The sequence below is a fragment of the Syngnathus scovelli genome, chromosome 3 (genome assembly GCF_024217435.2).
Source record: "Syngnathus scovelli strain Florida chromosome 3, RoL_Ssco_1.2, whole genome shotgun sequence".
Taxonomy (NCBI): domain Eukaryota; kingdom Metazoa; phylum Chordata; class Actinopteri; order Syngnathiformes; family Syngnathidae; genus Syngnathus; species Syngnathus scovelli.
Window position 1 is genome coordinate 21,095,491 of NC_090849.1, and position 22,552 is coordinate 21,118,042.

The 22,552-nt window shown below is 46.8% G+C and overlaps 3 protein-coding genes across 7 annotated transcripts; 2 read left to right on the forward strand and 1 right to left on the reverse strand.

Annotated features, from left to right (window-relative positions):
- Positions 1-44: 44 nt before the first annotated feature.
- Positions 45-12,421, reverse strand: LOC125993946 (zinc finger protein 462). 5 transcript variants are annotated; one of them, XM_049762987.2, is made up of 12 exons: positions 12,287-12,421; positions 11,097-11,419; positions 10,780-10,915; positions 3,248-7,791; positions 2,878-3,143; positions 2,688-2,806; positions 2,464-2,592; positions 2,146-2,383; positions 1,892-2,034; positions 1,596-1,819; positions 834-1,530; positions 45-571 (listed from the first exon to the last, which is right to left on the reverse strand). In XM_049762987.2, the coding sequence occupies exons 3-12, from the start codon at positions 10,901-10,903 to the stop codon at positions 480-482; spliced, it is 6,576 nt and encodes a 2,191-aa protein (XP_049618944.1). In that variant the 5' UTR covers positions 10,904-10,915; positions 11,097-11,419; positions 12,287-12,421; the 3' UTR covers positions 45-479. The 5 variants fall into 5 exon arrangements, with proteins under 5 accessions (XP_049618944.1, XP_068506412.1, XP_049618943.1 ...); XM_068650311.1 differs by having other exon boundaries at positions 11,021-11,419; XM_049762986.2 differs by having other exon boundaries at positions 11,017-11,419.
- coq2 (coenzyme Q2 4-hydroxybenzoate polyprenyltransferase) lies at positions 8,823-10,827 on the forward strand. Its single transcript, XM_049763439.2, has 5 exons — positions 8,823-8,946; positions 9,742-10,059; positions 10,212-10,378; positions 10,441-10,706; positions 10,773-10,827. Exons 2-4 carry the CDS (start codon positions 9,792-9,794, stop codon positions 10,573-10,575), a joined length of 570 nt encoding a protein of 189 aa, XP_049619396.1. The 5' UTR covers positions 8,823-8,946; positions 9,742-9,791; the 3' UTR covers positions 10,576-10,706; positions 10,773-10,827.
- Positions 12,422-12,449: 28 nt separating the features above from the next.
- On the forward strand, positions 12,450-22,092 carry gldc (glycine dehydrogenase (decarboxylating)). The gene is made up of 25 exons (XM_049763059.2): positions 12,450-12,758; positions 12,834-12,912; positions 15,220-15,355; positions 15,594-15,758; positions 15,832-15,909; positions 15,977-16,124; positions 16,244-16,440; positions 16,501-16,597; positions 16,674-16,779; positions 16,838-16,977; positions 17,151-17,231; positions 17,321-17,418; positions 17,720-17,804; positions 17,888-17,929; positions 18,032-18,174; positions 18,379-18,454; positions 19,201-19,326; positions 19,500-19,649; positions 19,763-19,875; positions 19,958-20,099; positions 20,179-20,290; positions 20,371-20,466; positions 20,767-20,939; positions 21,029-21,109; positions 21,372-22,092. The coding sequence occupies exons 1-25, from the start codon at positions 12,450-12,452 to the stop codon at positions 21,510-21,512; spliced, it is 3,114 nt and encodes a 1,037-aa protein (XP_049619016.1). The 3' UTR covers positions 21,513-22,092.
- The last annotated feature ends 460 nt before the right edge of the window (positions 22,093-22,552 follow it).

Consider the following 22,552-nt stretch of genomic DNA (forward strand, 5'->3'; position numbering starts at 1 on the left):
GAAGAACTCAGAATGATCCTAACATACACATAACTGAGAAAAAATAAAAGAAAAAGTAAAATTTTATTGTACAAAACATTCAAATTTATTTAATGACCAAATATATAAAACAGATAAAATAAAACCAAATAAATGTCAGAACACAAATCATTTGTGTTTTAAGACGAGACACCAGGAAGGCACAATGTCGTGCACCGCTTGAATGCAACATATGACTAGTTTGTTTGTTTTTGTCCATGAAAACAAAAATCTAATATTAGGTTTTTTTTTTTCTTTTATACAGTAGTATTGTTCTATAAGTGTTTTTCACATGAAAAAACACCAAGTGTCAGACATTTAACGGCTGTTTTTCAAAGCTTTATTTAAACTATCAAAACAAACCTGTGTAACATAAAAAAAAAAAAAAAAATCACGTTTCTTTAGACAATGTCTAAAATGTAAAAAATGAGTTATGTTGGTAGTGTTATGCCATTCGTGGCCTACATTCCGTGGCGAGAGGCGTGGCGCTTCAGCTCTTCTTCGCTTTGGAGGTTTCGTCCGCAAAGGTTGCAAGGGAATGTCTCGTGGACACCTGCAATGATGAAAAAAAAAAAAAGACAGCACAGATCTTATCCGCGACTTGATTCAGTAAGCTCCAGTAATCGTCACTTTTTACAAAGAATAAAGAATATATGCTGTGACTATATTCTATTTGTTGCAGCAATGTTTATGTTCAAATATTTAAATAAATTGCGGTTATTTGTTCTTCCGTTTTGAGATATAAATAAGAATAAACGTGAACTGGGAGTGGTAATCAAAAGCCTCAACTTGTTTTATTGTTTCATCGTTTTTACCTTTGAGCTCAGACATGTCGCCATCTTGCCGTGTGCAAGTATCCTCCATCTTGAGCCGCTTCTTTTGGTTTTCACAGTCTCTTCCTTCTTCTACATTCATCTCTTCCTCTTTTAGTCCATCACACATCTTCCTTTTGTGGGCTTTGTCATCTTGGGACGTCTCCAAGGAGTGGCCCAGAAGCGGGGCCAAGGTTTCCCTCTTGAGAGACTTCTTGGCCATGTATCCCGAGCTTTCCGCAATGTCTGAGCGTAGTTGTTCGCCGTGCGAGGAACTCGGTGTCCCGCTCTCCTGGTCCAGTGTGTGCCGCAGGATGCCGTTCTCCACGTGTGCCTCGTTGTTCAGTGTCTGCAGTTTTGAGAGGTGGGCTTTTTCCTCGTCTTTATCGGGGCTCCACTCCACCTTCTCCTCCTCCACTTCTTGGCTCTCGGCGTCCTTGGACTCAAGTGGGGCAGCATCATTTTGATGCTCCTGTTTAACAGTGGCCATGTCCCGGAGGTGGTTCTCAAAGTCACTCTTTAGTTTCTCTGTGGGTTTCCTGCCATCTGTTTCCTTCACGTGGCGGGAAACATCTTGGGCGTTCTCAGGGTTGGACATCTGCTCCGCCTGCGTCTCCTCGTATTCCGGTCTCTCGTTGAGCTTCACGTTCTCCAGCTGCTCCAAGCTGACCTGCCCCACAAGCTCATGGTTCCTCATCACCTGCACGTAAGAATATAAGTTAGGAATCTCCTGACAGGAGGCTAAGCAAAGCAGCGAAGCATCACCTGATGCTTAGCGCATAGGTGGGCCTCCAGCTCGTCCAGCCTGGCGCAGTCAAAGTAGCACAGGCGGCATCGGTAGGGCTTGACGGGCTGGTGCTTGGCGCTGTGCGAGCGCAGGTTGTCGGCGCTGGCGCTGGCATACGTGCACACGTGGCAGCGGAAGACCAGGCCTTGCAGGTAACGCGACAGCTTGGGCCGCCGCACCTCCATGGGAACGACACGCTCCTCTGCGCACCGACGCAATGAAAACGTTGTTCTTCACGGGGAAAAGCAAAAAAAAAAAAAAAAAAGTGACGTACCGCGATGCAGCAGGACGTGGTCGATCATGTTGTTCTTGTTGTTGCTCTGGTAGAGGCAGAAGGGGCAGCGCAGGCAGTCCGGCGGAGGAACTTCTTTTTGGAACGTGGAATGATCCGTGTCCATGTGCACCCTCATGGCTCGTCTAAGGACCGGACCATACACTCCGTCAATAATAATTCATCCATGATCAGATGAGATGATTGCAGAGAGAGAGAGAGCGAGACAAGTGACAACCAAGACATGCTGGACTGACTTTAAGCCGGTGAAGAAGTCGCAGTCCTTGCAGGTGAAGATCTTCCTGCCGTGTCGACTGAGGTAATGTCGCCGCATGCTTGGCATATCCTCGCAAAAGAAGGAGCAGTTCTCGCAGCGGAAGTAGCCGCCGCCGTCCATCCGCCGTGCTGCCGGCATGGCGGCGGAAGCTCCCTTCTGAGCCATCAGGCTGAAGTGGCTCAGCTGACGCTGCACCTCCGGGGGTTCCAGGTACCAGTCTAGGCAAGGTGCGATGGAACATGAGTGTGAGGAGGCCACGGATGTACGGCTGGAAATGTGGCGTTATTTCAATACTTGCCTTTGGTGCATCCTTTATTGGTTTTGGCCCAACTCATGACTCCGCAGCCTAAATGTGGAGCGTCGCCGTCCGCGCTCTGAGTCGTCGTGCTATTCTCCTGTTGGTCGTCACAGGTTTCAATAACGATATCTGGAGAAACACACACACACATGGAGGCACGCTAGTCGAAAAGACCTTCCAGATACAAGCTATGTCTCGTTACGAAATGATGCTGTTGAACGTACCAAGATGTTTTTTCAACAAATGGTTGTTCCACAAGCCCATCAGGTTGGTACGATAGAAGCAAATGGAGCACTGGAAAGGACGGATAGTTCCAGGCTTGTGGAGAAGATACTTGTTCAAACTGTTGGGATCAGAAAAAAAATAAGGAAAATATAGTAGACGTTTGGTGGTGACGTACGACGTTTTTCTTACTTGAGCTGTGAGAGTGAGGCCGGGAGCTTTTTGATGGCCGCAAGCGCCTGGTGGCTGCGCTCGTGCGTTCGCACACCGTTGCGTGACTTGAAGGTGCGCTGGCACTGGCTGCAGGCGTAAATCTCGCTTAGCGACGCGGCGTCCGCTTGCTCGTGCTCGCCGGCTTTCTGAGGAGACGTGGCGATGATGCGGCTTAAAGGGGGGGACTCTTGATCTGGAGGCGCGCTACAGCCCGGAAGATCGTCCGCTGTTGCGTCCAAAGCATTCTGATGATAGAAAACCAGCAGAAAAAAAAAAATCAAGGATTCGTTGTTGTCTCGAGCAAAATTGTCTCAAATTAAAATTTCAGATCAAGGAAGCGCCGACTTACCGATTTGACCTTCTCGAGCGGCGTCCCCGTCGTCTTTTTAGCCATGACCTTCGTGGCGCTCTTCTCCCGGTGCCGATCCAGATGGCGACTCAGCTTCTTGACCCCGTTCAGGGTCTTGCGACAGCGATTACAGCGATAAACGCCCGTGTTGCGGCCCGCCGGGTGGATGACGGTAAAATCTCTTCGGCGTTCCATGCCGTGGCTGGCGCAGTAGTGGGCGAGCAGGAGCTGTGGCGAGTCGAAGGACAAGTCGGAGCACTTTTTGCATCGAGTGGAGGCGGCCGTCTGCTCGCCGTCTTGTAGACTTAGCTCCCAGTCTGGGGGAGGATCCTGACGGATGGGCCTTTTGCGTTTATTGTACGCCATCAGCAGCCTATCTCTGGTTCCCACGTCTAATTGGTGGGTCTTGTTGTAGTGATAGGTCAGGTAGCGGCGCGCCCAGGTTCTGTACTCGCACAACTGGCATTTGTAGAGCAGTTCCTCACCTTCCGGGGCGTTCTCGGGCGCTTCCGGAGAAGACGGGGCTTTATTGACCTTGCGTAGGTAGAGCGGGACAAAGTGTTTGTGGAAGGCTTTCTTTCCGTGTCGGTTGGTGTAATGCGCCGCCAGGCGTTTGCGGATCATCGACGAATAAGAACACAGCGAGCACTTGTACAAAGCGTTGCCGACCCTTTGAAGCGTTTTGGGATCGGCCTCGACCGCCGATGCCTGAGAATTCCCGTCTTGGGACGTTTCCTGTTTGGAGCTTCCGGAGTGCTTCCTGGAGCAGTGGATGGCGAGTTTCTTGAGCGACATGCAAATGGCCTCGCACAAGCTGCACAGGTAGCCTCGCTTGTTGTTGGTGCCCGCCTGGTAGTTGCTACTGATGAGCACTTCGCCCCGCTCGAACTCGTTGACCCGGACGGGGAGGTCGGGATGCATCATCTGGCAGTGCGTGGCCATGCCGTGCGGGCGCGAGTTGACGTAGGGGCAAAGCGGACACTTGTAGACGAGCCGTTTGCTCTTGTTCGAGGCCTGGACCTCGGGTCGGGAGGGGGCGTCGGCGGGGGTCTGCTCGCAGAGCGGCAAAAAGTGTTTCAGGTAGGCCTCCTGGCCGTGCTTATTCTGGTAATGGCTGCCGAGACGCTTCTTCTTGAAGTAGGAATTGGAGCACAGGACGCAAGTGTAGCGACACACCTGAAAGGCGGGACTTTTGTGCTTCAAGCGCATGTGTCGCCCGAACGCCATCTTGTTGCTGCAGCTGTACGAGCACTGCTGACACCTGAAAAGTGTCATCTTGATTTTATACGTGGCGCTTTTGGGCATTTTCGGTTCATCCGACGCGGCGGCCGGCGAGGTCTCGCCGTGGTCCCGCTCGTGATGTCTCCTCAGCTTCTTTTCCGTCTCGTGGGTTTGCGGGCAGAGTTGACACATGTAGCCTCGGAAGTGTGACGCGTCTCCTTCCTGGCCCTCGTGCTTCTGGTTCCAGTCGTCAAAGTGCGCCTCGTCCACGTAGAGGCTTTCGGCTCGGGACTGAAGGGCCGAGTGCATCATTTGGCAGTGGGTGAGGACCCCCTGATGCTTGGTGTTGACGTAGGAGCAGTACAGACACTTGAAGACGTGCATGTGGGTTTCTTCTTCCACGCTATGTTCCGACTCTTTGCAATCGCCGTCTTCCGGGAGCGGAGACTTTGCCGCTGATTTGGCGCCTTTGGGCGACACGCCCGGCATCTCCAGAGGGATCTGGTAGTCGTCAAAGCAGCCGGACGAGTCGTCCTTGTTCTTGCCGCTGGACTTCTTTTGGCCGTCCACGCCGGGCACCACGCCGTCTTCCTTCAGGCACCAAGGGTGCACAGCACGGTAGTGCTCCCGAATCGTAATCACCGAGCTCGCTTTGAAAGAACACGCTCGGCACGAGTACGTCTTGGTCTCGCTCTGCCCGCCGGCGTGGCTTTCGTCTGGCTCTCCTTTGATCCGACTGTTCTTTTTCAAATGAGAACTCGCTTGACCTTCCTTTAAGCGGGTGGTGATGAAATCCAGGCTGGACCTGCTCTCCGGATGTTCCTGGCGGTAGTGTTTGTACAGCACACTGGATTTCTTGTGGGAGAACGTACACAAATCGCACTGGTAGCCGGCTTGTACGTTGGCTTGCTTGAGGTAGACTTTTAAAACGCCCGAACTGGAGTGATTCCCTCGTTGGCACTTGCGTACGTGCAGTCGGAAAAGGTTCGGGTTTTGCGTCTTGTAAAGGCAGCTCTTGCACTGGAGGTTCTTGTGTTTCTGGGGAGCCGGTTGTTTGAACTTTTTGGGTTGCTGCCCCTCGCCGACGTCCGTCCTCTGTAACAGCTCGAGAGTCCGAAACGTGTACGATTGGATCTGTTTGGGCGTGGCTACGCAGCCATTGTGTCTCTTGGCATAGTGTTGGACCACCTTGGAGACGGTACTCCGTCGGTAGTGGCAGAAGTGGCAGAAAAAGGTGTGCTCGTCACCCTTGTTCAAGATGGGAAGAGGCAGCAAGGGGGAAAAGGACTGATTCTCGGCTTGCGCTACCGATTTTTCCAAACTGTTGAGAAGCTTGGTGGTGTAAGTCACGATGGCTTCGCTGGTGGTCCGGAGTTTATCGTGTGTTCGGAACTGGTGGACCATGACTCCTTTGATGCTGGGATTCCCGTAGTTGCACTTATAGCAGAAAAATAAATTCTCAGGACGTGCATAAATGTTTGAAGTTGATGATTTGCACTTGGGTGTCAGTTCTTCCAATTTAGACCCATTGGAATCGCGCGAGGTTGTTCCGGCCAGACCATTCTGGACGAGATCCTCGGCTTGATGATGCGTTTGTTCCGGGTCAACGCAGTTGTTTCGCTCCTCCGGAGAATCGACTTTCTCGGGTAGGACAGATTCAGACTCAGCTTTGAAGAGTTTAACTTTCTTACTTTTCAGGACAACATTGGAGGTTTTTCTGACTTTCTCAGGTGAAGAAGTTTTGAGGACCTTGTCCTTGTTTTTTGTCAGCGCTTCGGACGTTCCTTTGACTTCTCCGTGTATAGACGACGTCATCTTGTCTCCTGTGACCTTTTCGTCGCATTTCATTTGAGCTTTGGAGCTTTCGCCAACTTTTTCAGACACTGCCAACTCCGGCTGAGCTTCAAGGACTTGGTCCTTGGTTTCCGCTTCAGAGTTCAGACATTGCGGCCTTTTACTCGGCGTGACGGCGGCCTGTCGTTTTATCTTGTCTATGGTGACGCTTTCTTCCGGATGATTTTTCTGGTAGTGGACTTGTACGACGATGACCGACCTGTGACGAAACGGGCATTTGTTGCATTGGTACAAAGCTATATCGGGCTCTGGGTTTTCTAAAGCGGGGGTCTTGACGGGTGACGGGTCTTCTCGGCACGGAGCCGACACGTACTTGAGGAACATCAACGGATTTGACGCGCTGGCTGCGGGGTGCCTGTCTTTGTAGTGTTCTTTAAGTTTCTCCAAAGCGTTAGTGGTAAACGTACAAGTGAAACATTTATACGCTAAGTCGATGCCCTCTAGTCCCAGGTTGAAAATATCTAGGGAGCCCGCATGCTTGTCGCCATAGTGGCTCCTCAGGTCATTTTCCTTCGGGAACTCGACGGGGCACACCAGACAGCGGAAGGTGGCACTCCCATCATTCTCGTCTCGGATGTAGTCGGAGTTGGTGCGCACGTACGGGTGGCTTTGGTGGTAATGGAAAGATAAGTGTTTGAGGCTGCCGTCTTTGTGGTTACAGTGCTTACAGCTGTAGGTCGGTGGATTCTTGTCTTCGTCATCTTCACTTACTTCGAAGGACAACTCCTTCTTGTCTGTCGCTTCCGGAGTCGTCTTGTCCGCGTTGGATGTTTTCTTGTCCTTCGGCGGGGGGGTCTGGATAATCGGGCGCATCAGGCCAAGGTAGAGGCTGTCTTCCTGCAAGTAAGCATGTTTGTGAGATATGTCGATGATGGCACGAGCAAGGTCGTTTGACTCGTTATCTGACTCGTTATTTGATTGGTTCTTTGATTGGTCTTCTGGCTCACTGTCTGGTTGGTTATCGGTGACAGTGAAATACTTGCTGGCAGTGGAGGTTTGTACTGGTTTCTTATAGGTCTTCAAATCTCTGGACAGGTTAAGAGTCACTCTTGAGGTAGAAATCGAATGCTCCTCTTCATCATCTTTTGTTTCTTCATCATGATGGTTGGCTGACACGGCCATCATTTCAGTCTCCGGCTTTTTGGTTATATCAGCTGTCAAATTCTCATCGTCATCTTCGAGGTGGTTCAAAACATCACGGGGATCGGTTTTAAGAATGTCATGTGAGCTTTCCGGGGTGTTTTGGGGAAAGTCTTTCTTTGCATGGTTATTAAAATCTGGACCATCGCCGTGGACGTGACCGAGATGTTCCTGTAGGAAGACCTCGGACGTGAACTCGAGTGGACAACGGCTGCACTGGAACGACGGCTTGTGGGGCTGTTCTTGGTGGGCATCTTGGTTGTGCATGGTGTCGTCATCAGTGTCTTCTTTTTGCATACCGTTGTCGGAGGTCATCACAGTGGCACCACCTAGATGATTATTCAAATGCACATTAACACAGAATGAGATCTGGTCATCATCAATTATCTTAAATAATTACCCACGAGTGACTGTTAATTACAGAACATATTTTACTTTGTATATTGTTACTATTAGAAATAGTCCTTGTAAATAACTGTCAAGAGAAGGAAGCTTACAATGTGTCCATTTATATTTGGTCTGAGGACTATTTGTAGTTAGCGTTTTTATTTTTATTGTGTAAGTCTATTGTGTAGGACCAAAATCCAAAACAACTGTGATCTCCAGCTAATTGCATATTAGCACATCAATACACATCCGTTGCTAGTTGCAATTCTTGATCAGAGTCCAGAACAATATAGCTCCATACATTTTTATCCATCTATATTTTTTTGGTCATGTCCTACTCTTAATTAACAAACATTTAATTGTCTTGTCATGGCTTCATTACAACTCGTTAAGTGATGCCACAGTAACCACAAGTGGAAGCCGAATGAACGCATCACAACAATGCAAGTGCGAGGCAAAAGAATAGGTTTGGATGCGTGTTGTATGGAAAGATCGAAGCCCGTCATAGTCACCGCAACTGATCGGTAGTAAAATGCTTTAATATGCGTTTCATTGTTAGTGAAAGGGCCATTACGTTGACGTACAACAATAGCAAAAGTGACTATAAAGTGGGCAAGTACAACTTCCAACCGAGACGGGCTGTGACTAAATGGAAGACTAAGGCTGAAACGATCGACGCTAAGGACCTTCGTTCGCTGTGTGTAAATTACACATTCTCACCGAGAAATAGTCCAGGGTTCGAGGTTTACCCCACAACACCTCGATTGGACGTCGGTAAAGCTGCACACATTTCCGCCATTTTTCGCGCGAGCGAGGATGGACTAGCGCATGCCGCAAATCAGCTTCCGGTCAAAGTCGCAGCTCCTTCGCAGTAAAATGATTTACCCGCGCATTGTCATGCTATTTTTAATACTAAAGCGCCACGGTGGGTTTTATACTGACGGTAACTAGACGGAAATGACCTTTCTCTAAATCTATCAAGCAGATTGCTGCTTCTTTCATAACGGTAATTTGGGCTGTGTACTTTGTTTTCCCCCGGACTCATTTCGATGACGGGCCATTCCGATAGGAAGAGACCAAACAACAAAAATATCAGGGTATTGTATGACTATCACCCTGTAATATTTTTTTAAAATATATTTTTGTGACCAAGTTTGACATGTTCACAGATTAACGTCGGAGATCAAGCGTTCTTTATGTCAGGATCCTTTTCGGGACCTACCTGATTAAAAAAAAAAAAAGAAATGACCGCAAAAGGTTACGACAATGATCTTAAAATATTATTTTCCCGCTTACCCTAAGCCTTAATATATATGTTTGTTTAAGCTTTGCAGTTAAAAAATATTTTGACCAAAATAAGACTCGTTCAATAATTGTTTCCATCCGGAACAATTTCGAGGATGACCACCCAACACCAGTGATACAAAGGTGAAAGGTTATTGATGGGTACGCATGACCCCTCGATCGAACCCACCCCCACTGTTTCACACTGACCCTAGATGGGGGTACTTGAGTTACGACGCAGTCCTACTGCCATATGCAGTGCGTAAATCAAAATACAACACGAACCAGGCGTCAGGCAAAATAAGCTCATGCTTCCGCCTCTTTTCCCTTTCAAACAAGTATATTTTTGATTTGTAAATAAATGTCATATTGCAAGAATGTCAATAAATAAACACCATGGTCACAGGAGACGTTAATACGTACAGACATATTACACACAGATTTGAGAATAACAACTAATATCAGTCTTTTTCAAAACTTAAGTGTAAGGAATACTTGTAACATGTTTCATCCACGCACATTTTCTTTTAAACAGCACTGAGCATTTGCTTAAACAAAGAGATTGGTTGCTCTTGCAAAGTCATTGTGTGTGTGTGTGTTCATCCTAGGCCTGCTGATGAAGCCCCACAGTGAATGACACCCCCCCCCGCCTCCCACCATGCTCCCACCCAAACTCACACGCTGGGGCACGCTGATTGCACTCAGGATGTCCCAGTGGCGTCCCACCCACTGCTCCAGCCTCTGCACGCTCCCCAAAGGGGAAGAGCCGCAGCCCAGAACGTTACGGCCCAGCGTTCCTAAAAGCGTCTCATCGTTTATTGCTCACGGAAGGAGAGCGTTCGGTGTGTCTGCAGCGACGATTGTGAACGCCTCCCCAGCTCCTGTCCAGCCGTATCTACGCTTGATGAGGCTGGACAAACCAATCGGTGTGTCAACAACGATCAATGCAAATGTAGTAAAAGAAAATACAAAAAAACAGCATCAAGTCTTTTTGCATTTAAAAAAAAAAAAGCTATTTTTACAGGGGTGGGGGGGTTCTACTGTCTGAGCCTGAGACGTTTGTGTTTCTTCACGGTAGGCACGTGGCTGCTATACCTTCCGTGCACTTGGAGCATCGCCCTGGCTGCTGAGCCGGGCTGTCTCCCTGACTTGGGGATGCTGGCCCTGTTCGGTACGGGCGCCATGCTGATGCGTGGTGCCGGCTGCACTGTCAACGACATGTGGGACAAAGATTTTGACAAGAAGGTAGTGTCCCGTCACGGGCGTCACGATGCCGCGGCATTCTGATTCGTTTGGCCATCGCGCAGGTGGCTCGGACGGCCACGCGGCCCATCGCGTGTGGCGACATTTCCCATCTCCAGGCTTTGGTGTTCCTGGGAGGACAGCTTTCGCTTGCTCTAGCCGTGCTCCTCTGTCTCAACTATTACAGGTACAAGTGTTGAATCTTCTGGCGCTGTTCATGATTTGAACTCTTTTTGTATTGTCAGTATTGCTCTGGGCGCCGCCTCTTTGTCCCTTGTGCTCACATATCCGCTAATGAAGAGGATCACTTACTGGCCCCAGCTGGTGCTCGGTAAGTCACGTTTTTGCCGCTTCTATCTATTTTGATTCTTTAAGTCTAACTGTTGGTGATGTTCAGGTCTGACCTTCAACTGGGGGGCGCTGCTGGGATGGGCCGCCGTCAGAGGAGTCTGCGATTGGTCCGTGTGTCTGCCCCTCTACTTCTCCGGAGTCATGTGGACGCTCATCTACGACACCATTTACGCACATCAGGTGAGGCGGCTGGAAAGAAAAGATGCAACAATTTCGGCGTAGAATCCCTTGATTGGGTAAAATGCAGGTCTGTTCACTGAACTTTATTATCTGAAGATCGGTGTTTGTACCCACGTGGTGTAGGATAAGGAAGATGACATCAAAGTGGGCGTCAAGTCGACAGCGCTTCGTTTCGGCGAGCAGACCAAACCTTGGCTGAGCGGCTTCACGGCGGCCATGATGGCGGGTTTGGTGACGGCAGGGATCCACGCTGAGCAGACCGGCCCATATTACGCCGTCCTCGCTGCAGTCACCGTTCATCTAGCGCGCCAGGTGAGCATCCATCCGCATTCTCACAGAACTGTTTGCACAACAAAGAAAAATCAACCAAATGACAACTCGAAAACTTAGCTGTTTTTTTTTTTTTTTTAGATTTCCACACTGGACATTGACAAGCCGGAGGACTGCTGGAAGAAGTTCGTCTCCAACAGGAATCTTGGACTCTTACTACTTTTAGGAATCATTGCTGGTAACCTATGGAAAGAAAGGCGAGAAACAATCTCGTTGTAAGGATTGGAAATGATCATGTAATATTTTGCTTTTTATCTGTTCCCTACTTAAAAAATAAATAAAATCATGGCAGGCAAAGTCAATTGAAGTTATTACACAAGGATGATTCAATCTGGAGATGACAGAAGAAAGTCTGGGAGGACAAGTCAGATTTCATTTTCAAGAGCTCCAATGACATGAAGAATGGGATGTCAAAGGAGTTCCCAGCGTGCTGGATTACTTTATGATGTCATAAATCCAAGAGTCGTGAGTTTTTGTTTTCAATTTCAGGTGACAGTCCTCCTTTCAGTCTAAGATGTTTGCACACTTCACACAAGTTTGAATCAGATTGTCATATTATTTACTGATAAAGTGTTATTAATTAGCCTAGAGTTCTTTTTTTCATTTTGTATGCCTTTTATGCTAGCATAGCAACAGTTTTTTCAAGGGAACGCTCGAAACCAAAATGGCTGACTTCCTGGCTCTTTTTGGACATGGCTGTCAGATTTTTTTGTGGTTATATTCATGATTGTCACATTTTGTGCTGTTAAGTAAAACTAACTTTGAGTGTTGAATTTTAAAAAAAAAAAAAAAATAAATCCAAAAAGGGCAATGGGGACAATTTTGGAAGGATCACTTAAAATCAAAATGCATTACGTCCTGTTTTTTCAGACATGGGTTAGTTAGCGAGACATTTTTTGTAAACCTACTCGTAATAAACCTGGCGACCAAATTTCACGTAACTAAGTGAAACTTTCCCAGATCTTTGACAACAGAGGTGAATTTTGGTAAATCACGTGAGGAAGCTGCATGGGCAGCTGTTTAACTTGGGCTCGTCGTGACGTCACTTGCCCACTCTACGCTGTGATTGGCTCGCTCTTGTTCAACTGCGTGCACTCGCATAAACTCTGAAGTAGTCCAGCAGAAGCAGCGGTAGACGCGGCAGCAACAGCTCTCCTGCGGAGATCGCATCACACTCAGCCGGCTTCTCCAACTTTTTGTTCTAAAACAAAATATGCAACGCTGCGCTAAGTCGTGGGGCATCTTATCTGCCACAGCGGGTGGGGTGGTCCGGGCGACCAACCGGACTTGCGCGACCGGCTTCGGGCGCGCGGACGCTGGCAGCCGCGCGTTATGCAGAGCCACCGGCCACCGGAGCTCGGGGCCGGGGGCGTCCCTGGCAACACGAGGAGTCCGTACCTCGGTGGCCGGGTGCTCCCGGCGCATCGAGCGGATCCTACCCCGGCACGATGACTTTGCCGAGCGTCACATTGGGCCAGGTGAGCGGGAGAAGCGGGACATGCTGGACGCGCTCGGACTGGAGGTAAAAAAAACAAAGGCAAACTATTATCACACTTCTCGGTTGCGCCTATTTAATATGCATCGTTTTTGTTTCTAGTCCATCGAGCAGCTGATTGAGAACACGGTGCCGTCATCCATCCGGATGAGACAGAGCATGAAGATGGACGATCCAGTGTGTAAGTTGACATCTTTATCGCGCATTTTCTGCCACACGCTTCCCCTCGAACATATTTGGAGTGTATTCTGGTCATAATAATAATAATAATGATGAGGATCATGGGGAGGCGAGTGCAAAGTTTCGCCCAGGTCCCAAGTCCAGTTCAATCTGGTTCCAGCGGTCACATTACATCACAGCCGAGGGGGCTCCTAATAAGGTGACATGGATGGATGTAATCTGCCCCATTCTACTCACCCCTACCCCCCCTCGCCCCCAACATATTCGGCACGCTACACACTGACAAATTACTTATAAAAACATTAAACCCACATGAAATCAGTTAAATGACAAGGGACCTTCTAATGGGGGGGGGGGGGGGGGGGGTTGTTTTCAAGATGCTAATAATCACAATAGTCTTTTTGCATTGTTGCAATTAGCTAGTTTAACCGCTTTTTGTCTCTGTCTTGGTTTAAAAAAGACCAAAAAAAAAGCATTGTATATTCAAAATTATAATCTAATATGTTCTGTTTTTATTTTACTAACTGACTTTAATTGTCATTTTCAATATATTACCAACAAATTTTTCTTTATATAGCACTTTCACAAAAGTTGCCGCTGCAACAAAGCGCTTTACAAAAGATAAAACAAAATAACGTATCACATAACACGTTGGCATTTGCAATACTGTCAAAATATTAAAAACGGCTACAACTACTGTCAAATGAGAACTTCGTCATGTTCTGTGTCGTTTGTAATTTGCCTTTCACATTGTGTTGACTGATCTACCAAGTTTGATCGTTTTGGCTTGGCCTTTATTTATTAAAACGATTGGCGTATTGAGAGTTGGTGGTGTGCCATGATCATCTTTTTGTTTGCGCAACTGTGTACTTAATAACGTAATAACTCACCACCATTCAAGCTTGATGATTTACTGATGAGCTCACACGAGTGCTGACACAAGTAGCTACTTTCTTTGTCGCACGGATCATAAATACAAAGGCGAGAATGATTAACCCAGTTTGTCGGAGTCACCTGGCGAGAGACGGCGTTCTATTGGTCTGGACCGGGGAGGCTCGGTGTTGACGTTTTCTGCTGGTTCAGCTTTTCTGAGGCTTTGTAAGCTCTCTCCGTCCGGCTGCCAACTGACATTGAGAACCTAAAATTGAACATTAGTTTCATTCATTTCTACTTCATGCTATTGATTCCTGACAATCTATTCTCTTCACTTCACTTGGGTGCACTGTACAGAATCCTTTTTCATCTTCCAGCCTTTGTGTTGCCATGTCAATCAAATTTGCCTTGAAAATCAATAAACGCAATAAAAATGTCTCATCCAATCGAATTTGAAGTTCTGCCTCAGATGGCTCTTGGTGACATCAGCATTTTTCCATCCTCTGATTGGTTGGTCAAACGTGATTAATGTATGTAAAAAATCTGCTATGATGTAATTCAATGCAAGTTTCTTTTTTAAATACGTAAAGCATCCAGGAGGCAGATTAAGTCAGGAAAATTCCATCCAAGCTTCGGGTACCAAATGCATGGTCCATCACAGTCAAAGAGACATTTTTTATTTGTCACATAACTTGACGCTGACTCAACTGCACGTATCCACTTTTTTTTTTTGGGTGTCTTCTTTTTCCCCAGTAGTAGTTCAGACGGGGTGCCATTGTCCCGTTCCTCGGCGTTGCTAGGCAACCAGAGGAATCTCAGTGGTTGTTTTGGCACAGCTCTTGTTAAATGGGGAGGGGGGCTAGAACCATGCTGTATGGATCAAGCTCTTCTCTGGATTTTTGCAAACAAAATATGTCCTGGTTTTCTCTCGGTCTGTCGCCTACGTTCATATTTGTGTTTGCTTTTTTTTTTTTTTTTTTTTTATTATAATCCTGTTTGCTGCGCAGCTCAGAGTGCTGCTCGTTGGAATAATTTGGAATTAAGCAGAGGAGTGGTGCGGCGTGACGGCCACGTGGGGACTCGTGATAAACAAAGCCGATCAAATTAGTGAAAGGGAAGACCGATTTAGAAGTTCCGACTTGAGGAGTTCATCTTGGGTCGTTGCGGTAAATAGGTTGATGTCAGACCATGATAGCAATACCTATTATTCTCTGCTGGCCAATCAGCAGACAGCAGGGATTCTTGCCCCGCCCCTGCTAGCTTTCTGACCACCACTTCAACTAAAGTCATGTTGATCGAACGCAAATAGAAATGAATTTGTCTCTTCTATCTATCATCATTTGTAAGTTCTTTGTGGGTTGCTATACTTAGAAATTGGTATTGTAGCTTAACGTTCTCTTAACGTTCCTTTGATGCTCTGCTGGGAATGTTCCAGGTGAAAATGAAGTGTTGGAGTCGCTCCACAAGATTGCAAGCAGGAACAAGGTGTGGCGTTCCTACATTGGCATGGGCTACTACAATTGTTCCGTACCACCGCCCATCCAGCGGAACCTCCTGGAGAACGCTGGCTGGTGAGTTGGAGAACTCAAGTAACCTCTGATGATCCACTGACTGGTCACAAGGTTTTGGTTGCTTGAATTTAATGTCTCCTAGCGACAGGGAGATGTCCAGTGACTTGAATTTTACTTCAGTGTGGGTCAATGGATATTCTCCTGCAATGAACAATCCCTGGATCCCATCCTTCATTTAGATCCTGATCCTTCTTCATCCCAACTGGTGCCCTCTTACTTCTCCATTTCTCATCATCAGGGTGACTCAGTACACACCCTACCAGCCCGAGGTGTCCCAAGGCCGCCTGGAATCTCTCCTCAACTACCAGACCATGATCTGCGACATCACAGGCCTGCCCATGGCTAACGCTTCATTACTGGACGAGGGCACGGCCGCCGCCGAGGCCATGCAGCTCTGCCACAGGTGTGAAGACATTTTATAGCAGTACCACACTGATATCCAGAGTCTGTGTAAATGCCTTTCGCTCTCCTCCCAGACAGAACAAAAGAAGAATCTTCTACATCGACCCTCGCTGTCACCCTCAGACCATCGCGGTGGTGCAGACTAGAGCCAAGTAGGGTCACACTCAAATGACTGTCAAGCGTCCAACATTGACACCGCGCTTGTTTCTGACGTTCCAGCTACATAGGTGTGAAGACCATACTGAAGCTTCCTCACGAGATGGACTTCAGCCAGAAAGACATCAGCGGTGTTTTGTTCCAGTACCCTGACACCGACGGAAGGGTGGAGGACTTCACGGCCCTCGTGGACCGGGCACACAAGGGAGGGGTAAGAGCATTCGTTCTGAAAATGTTGAGTTAATACTCACTCCTGTTTGTGTGTCTTGATTTGAATGATGGTCTTCTTCTCACAGTTTCCCACAGAAATGTTTTTGTTTTCTTTTCTAGGCCCTGGCTTGCTGCGCGACAGATCTGCTAGCGCTGTGCGTTCTGCGTCCCCCCGGCGAGTTCGGTGTAGACATTGCACTGGGAAGCTCACAGAGGTTCGGGGTTCCTCTGTGTTACGGGGGTCCTCACGCCGCCTTCTTCTCCGTCAAAGAGAACCTGGTCCGAATGATGCCCGGCAGGATGGTTGGCGTTACCAGGTAGGGCACCAAGACTCACCTGCCAAAGATCAGCAAGTAGAAATGGTGTTGATGTTTTAGGGATGCTGCGGGGAAGGAAGTTTATCGACTTGCGCTGCAGACCAGGGAGCAGCACATCCGCAGAGACAAAGCCACCAGTAACATCTGCACAGCTCAGGTAGGACCTCAGAGACCAAATCCCTGACAGGAATGTCTCACCCTGTCCTGATTTGGGCTTCTTTCCCAACAATCAGGCTCTGTTAGCCAACATGGCCGCCATGTTTGCACTCTACCATGGCCCACAAGGACTCAAACACATCGCCGAGAGAACGCACAACGCCACTCTTATCCTTGCCGAAGGTAAGGTACTCGCACCATCTGAGCAAAAACCAGACGAGTAAGTCATGGTCTGATCCAGGTCTGAAGCGAGCAGGACACCGACTGCACAGTGAGATGTTCTTCGACACCCTGAAGATTACCTGCGGTGTGGCAGCCAAGGACATCTTGGAGAGAGCTGCGCAGAGGAACATGAATCTCAGGGTTTATTCTGATGGCGTGGTGAGGACTTCCTGTACTCTGGTTATTCAGAGTTTCGTGTTGTCATCCATTTTCTTCCTCTTTTCTCCCAAGACTTATCAGTCCTTAATTTGAACATGCAGTTGGACATGCTTAAAACATAGCAAACTGATGATTCTTCAAATATGCCGTTGATGTTTCTTTGTTTGTCACAGTTGGGCGTATCGCTGGATGAGACAGTGACTGAAAGGGACCTGGATGATTTGCTCTGGGTTTTTGGCTGTGAATCCTCCGCCGTATGTTTACACCATATTTTTTTTCTTAACCCATCCCGTTTTGTTGCGTCGTGCTAATTCCTGGGCCGGGCACTTCATTTACTTCTTAGGAGCTTATCGCTGAGAAGATGGGCGAGCGAATGAAGGGCATCATGGGAAGTCCTTTCAAGAGGACCAGCAAGTACCTAGCACACCAGGTCTTCAACAGGTGCAGAGTCACTTGTGACATTAACTAGCATTATGCTATTACTCATTATGCTAGCTTGCACAATAAGATTTGTTATGAAGCTAACAGTGTTAGCCCCCCCAATGGTCCCTTTTGGAAGTGAGTTTCTTTTTTCCAGGCTTTTCGGGTGCTCATATCTTTACTGGGGCCATAAATAATTCAGTCCTGGCTTCTAATATCTCTGAGTAACCCGGCTTGCAAGATGATATCATGCCCCATTAGCATTTTCTACAAATGTTGGTATTAGCATGTTGCTAACTATCCTGCTTTGGGTCATCCTTAGTTACCACTCCGAGACAAACATTGTGCGCTACATGAAGCGCTTGGAGAACAAAGACATTTCACTGGTACACAGCATGATCCCACTGGTGAGAACTCACCACAACACAACTTCAAAAATACTACGACAATACAAGTATTCATAATAATAACAACAATGGGGACTTTTTAGGGATCTTGCACCATGAAGCTGAACAGCTCCTCGGAGCTCATGGTAAGTCACTCTCTACAACCAAATGGAAAGTCTATTTTATGTTTCTAAAAGATCATATTTACTTATTTTATCCAATTAAAACGTAATCTTTGTTTGCTTTAGCCAATCACGTGGAGGGAGTTTGCCAACATTCACCCGTTCGTGCCTCTGGACCAGGCCGAGGGCTACCAGAAGCTCTTCAGGCAGCTGGAGAAGGACCTCTGTGAGGTGACAGGCTATGACAAAATCTCCTTCCAGCCAAACAGGTGAGCTGAGGACAGGATATGTTGCAATGCTATTCAATTATTTTATGAATTGGCTAGGAGGGAAAAAATGTGTCACATGCAAACTCCTCGCTCTGGTAGCCTCAGCAAACGTGATGTCATTTGAACGCGAATTGTGTATTTAGCGTTGTGTTGGCTCGTTTGTTCGTTTGTATATGAGCACGTTGTGTTTGTTTTGTGTTTCAGTGGTGCTCAGGGAGAATATGCCGGGCTGGCGGCTATTAAAGCCTACCTCAATTCCAAGGGGGAGAGCTCAAGAAGTGTAAGTCATGCTAAAAACAACAAAAAAAAAACTTTATCATGTAATTGCACTAAAGTCTTATATCTCATCACGAGTTGTAATTTAAGCCATTTAAAAAACAAAAATAGAATTCTGACTTTATTCTCTTTAAAATTTAATTTTTTGCGTGAGCGAGGAGCGTTATCATTCACACAATGGGTCACTGTGACATCACAGATTAACTCGTTTGCCGATTGGTCACCTCTTGTGAACAAATCGCAGATCCAGATAAGACGTCCCCCTAAGATTAAAGAACGCCTGACTGGACTTTTAGCACCTGCCCCCCCTCCCTTTTTTTTCCCCTATATATGCACATCTTAGATAGGCAGGCTGGACTTGAAAAAGTCAAAGTCCAAATTGACAAGATTCCATATTTGGTACTTACATTTTGCAGAGGCCGCCCGTGTGTTATTTGTGGACGTTGCCCAACCTGCAGGTCTAAGCGCCCCGGATCTATTGTGCAATGTCATGAGTGTCGCCCTAATAAGGCAGAAGATCAATTAGTGACCAGCAGGTCACTAAAAAAAAAAAAAAAAAAAAAAAAAAAAAAAAAAAAAAAAAAGGATGTTGCAATTCTAACTAATAAAAACAACATTATTTTAAATGTAATAATACATTTCACACAATATATTCTCTGTATCGTTGGCCTCTAAAAAGAATGGGATATCTGTTGTTTCTTGAAAAGCGGTCTTGATTTGTGACAAGTTGTCGTTGTGTGTGCGTCTTAGGTGTGTTTGATCCCCAAGTCAGCACACGGCACAAACCCAGCTAGCGCTCAGATGGCGGGAATGAAGGTGCAGGTGGTGGAGGTGGACAAAGACGGCAACATTGACCTGGCCCACCTCAATGCTTTGGTACCACGCACTAGATTTGAAAATCAGATTTGTAAATGTATACTTTTACATAATTTTTTTTTTTGTAAGACGGACATTATTTGTAAAAATTTTTAGGACTAGCATTTTTGTTTTCAAATTAAATGTTAGTTTTTAGCAACAGTTCCACCGATATTTTACGATTGTTCTTCAAGGTGGACAAGCACAAGGCCAACCTAGCAGCAATGATGATCACGTACCCGTCTACGTTCGGCGTGTTTGAGGAGCAAATCCAAGATGTGTGTGAGCTCATCCACCGAGCCGGCGCCCAGGTATACCTGGATGGCGCCAACATGAACGCTCAGGTACGTGTGTACGCTGTTATCACTTTAAAAAATAAAATAAAATTCAGGGGGAGGCTCAAAACTCTGCATATTCTACATATTGCATGAGTGAAAGTAGCACTAGCGTGTTACAGGTGGGCCTGTGTCGTCCCGGAGATTACGGCTCCGACGTGTCGCACCTCAACCTGCACAAGACCTTCTGCATCCCGCACGGAGGCGGAGGACCCGGCATGGGGCCCATCGGAGTGTGAGTCCCATCGGTACTAGGACTCATTTATGAAAAGCCGTCTGACTATTTCTTTGACTCCTTAACAATCCACCCCGAGCAGTAAAGCTCACCTGGCGCCGTTCCTGCCAAGCCATCCGGTGGTCTCCATGCACTCGGTCAACAGCAGCAGCTCCCTGGGCACCATCAGCGCCGCGCCGTGGGGGTCCAGCGCCATCCTGCCCATCTCCTGGGCTTACATCAAGGTCGGCATCAAAAAAGAGAAAAGGTTATTTATATATTAGCCCAATGACTTACAACAAAAGTTTGTTTTTTAAATGAAAGATGATGGGCGCCAAAGGTCTGGTTCATGCCACAGAGATTGCAATCCTCAACGCCAATTACATGGCCAAAAGGCTGGAGGGCCACTACAAGATTCTCTACAGAGGAGTCAAAGGTACATCAGTTTATCTGCCTAGCAACAGAAGACCCTGGCTGACCCCCCACAATGATTTTTGCGTGTGCGTGTATGAGCAGGCTTTGTGGCCCATGAGTTTATTTTGGACGTGAGGCCCTTCAAGAAATCGGCCAACGTGGAGGCCGTGGACGTGGCCAAGAGGCTCCAAGATTACGGTAAGGTCACACCTCATGTTTTACATCCCCAAGTGCACGAGGATGAAAAAAACAGAACACGTTCCCGAATAGTTATATGAAAAAAAAGACTGGGGAGTATTTAAATGGATTTCACTTCTTTGCGGGGTGGTCAGGAATGTACCACTCACGATGGAGGGGGGGGAGGGAAACTGTACTGTACTCAGATCCTTGCAGAAGATATAGAATATATGTACTTCCCTATTGAATATTTAAATTTGCACCTGTACAGACCGTGTTCAAATATTTGTATAATTAAAAACATAACTTTTCTTCTGAAAGGGTTTCACGCGCCCACCATGTCGTGGCCCGTGGCGGGTACGCTGATGATCGAGCCAACCGAGTCGGAGGACAAGGCTGAAATGGACCGCTTTTGTGACGCCCTGCTGGGCATCCGGCAAGAGATCGCTGACATTGAGGAGGGCAGGATGGACTCTCGCATCAACCCGCTCAAGGTAATTGTTGTCACCAGAGTTAAAGGACATTAAAAAAAAGAATACAACCAGAAAACCGTCCGCCCCCTGAGCTCTATTTTGTCCTCTAGATGGCGCCTCATTCACTGGCCTGCATCTCATCCTCCAACTGGGACAGACCTTACTCCAGAGAGTTTGCCGCCTTCCCCTTGGTAAAACTGCAAAATGCAGAGTTAAAAGCTATAGAGTCCTATACGTGCTCGCTTAATTCTTTTGGAATAAATGAATGAATTAAAGTAATAAATACATTTCGTTTAGGAGAAAAAAAAAACTGAAAATTGGGGCAAATATGGTAACTGAGTAGAAATGATTCTCTTTTTTTTTTTTTTTTTTTTTTTTTGCAAGTACCATGTGCTCATATAATCTGGAATAGCTGAAACAGAAGCGAACTAACTTTCTTTTGCTCCCGCACAGCCTTTCATTCGGCCCGAGACCAAATTTTGGCCGACCATTTCGCGGATCGACGACATCTACGGCGACCAGCACTTGGTGTGCACCTGCCCCCCCATGGAGGTTTACGAGTCTCCATACGAAGAGAACAGGGCCTCCTCATAGGGCTTTTCTTTCAGTTTAGTTCAGTCCCAACGTCCATGCTTGACCGTTTGATCCACCCTGCCGTTCAATCCTGAAAAAGTCCACATTCTATCATAATTTGCATTTATTGCGTCATTCTTTTTCCAGAAATTTAGTCAGACATTGGGACTGAGCTTACATGCCCAACTCTTTCAATGGACCAAAGGTGCAAATTTTGCTTTTTTTTACAAAAAAAAATTATAATTGCACCATAACAGAACCTTCCAATATTTTTCAAACAAGAAAAAAATATTCCTCGTGCCTGTCTTGTTGCTGCCTTGACACCCCCCACCCCTGAAATATAACATTCTTGTAGCCTTGTTAATGCTATTGTGTTTTTACATCACAATGTTGATTTAAAAAGTTTTTCTTCTGTTTTCTGTTGTGGATGTTTTTTCCCCCTTCCATATGTACTACTCCAAATGACAAAGTAGTTTCCCTACCTTTGAGATATCCCAATTTAACTGGACTCAGCCATGTGCTGGATGGTTTACTTTCTAACCAATCCATGTTTGTTTTGCTAAGAAAACCAAATAATTAAACAAAACCTGTGTTTAAGATATTTTTTGTTGACTTATTTTAGTTTACAGCCGTGCCTATAGATATCGGTGACGCTAACTATTCGTTTTTCAAGATAAAAGCCATTGATTTTAGAATTAGATGTACATTTAAAGCAATCATATTAGAGATCAATGCTAATATACAATCGGAAACAGGGCTAACAATTAACATCGGTCCTTGGGGGCTGCTGTCCTGCCCTTGGGGACCACGTTTGGACAGTTTTGCATTAAGCAACTGATATCTGAACACAAACTGTGCAGCAACACGTTGCCAGACAACACAACAACAGGCTCATATTCTTTATCCTCTGTGATGGAACAACTATGCTGCACTGAAAAGCCAAGAGAGGAGCTGAGATTTATGAAATGTCCAAGCAACAACTATCTGCATGCAAATAATGAGAAAGGGCCTATAGAGGGAATAAAAAGACGTTAACAACATAAATGACAAATGTCATTTGC

Bases quoted from the DNA above. Each gene is read 5' to 3' on its own strand.
- coq2 (XM_049763439.2), top strand. From the start codon at position 9,792: ATGCTCCCACCCAAACTCACACGCTGGGGCACGCTGATTGCACTCAGG. The intron at 10,060-10,211 runs GTGTGTCAACAA...TCTTCACGGTAG, and splicing joins GAGGCTGGACAAACCAATCG to GCACGTGGCTGCTATACCTT. The intron at 10,379-10,440 runs GTAGTGTCCCGT...GCCATCGCGCAG, and splicing joins ACAAAGATTTTGACAAGAAG to GTGGCTCGGACGGCCACGCG.
- LOC125993946 (XM_068650311.1), bottom strand. From the start codon at position 11,206: ATGAACGGTGACTGCAGCGAGGACGGCGTAATATGGGCCGGTCTGCTC. The intron at 7,792-10,779 runs GTCAGACCTGAA...ATAATCATCTAG, and splicing joins GCAGCGCCCCCCAGTTGAAG to GTGGTGCCACTGTGATGACC. The intron at 3,144-3,247 runs GTAAGTCGGCGC...TTCTATCATCAG, and splicing joins CGCTCGAGAAGGTCAAATCG to AATGCTTTGGACGCAACAGC.
- gldc (XM_049763059.2), top strand. From the start codon at position 12,450: ATGCAACGCTGCGCTAAGTCGTGGGGCATCTTATCTGCCACAGCGGGT. The intron at 16,125-16,243 runs GTAAGAGCATTC...TTTCTTTTCTAG, and splicing joins ACCGGGCACACAAGGGAGGG to GCCCTGGCTTGCTGCGCGAC. The intron at 17,805-17,887 runs GTGAGAACTCAC...GGGACTTTTTAG, and splicing joins TACACAGCATGATCCCACTG to GGATCTTGCACCATGAAGCT.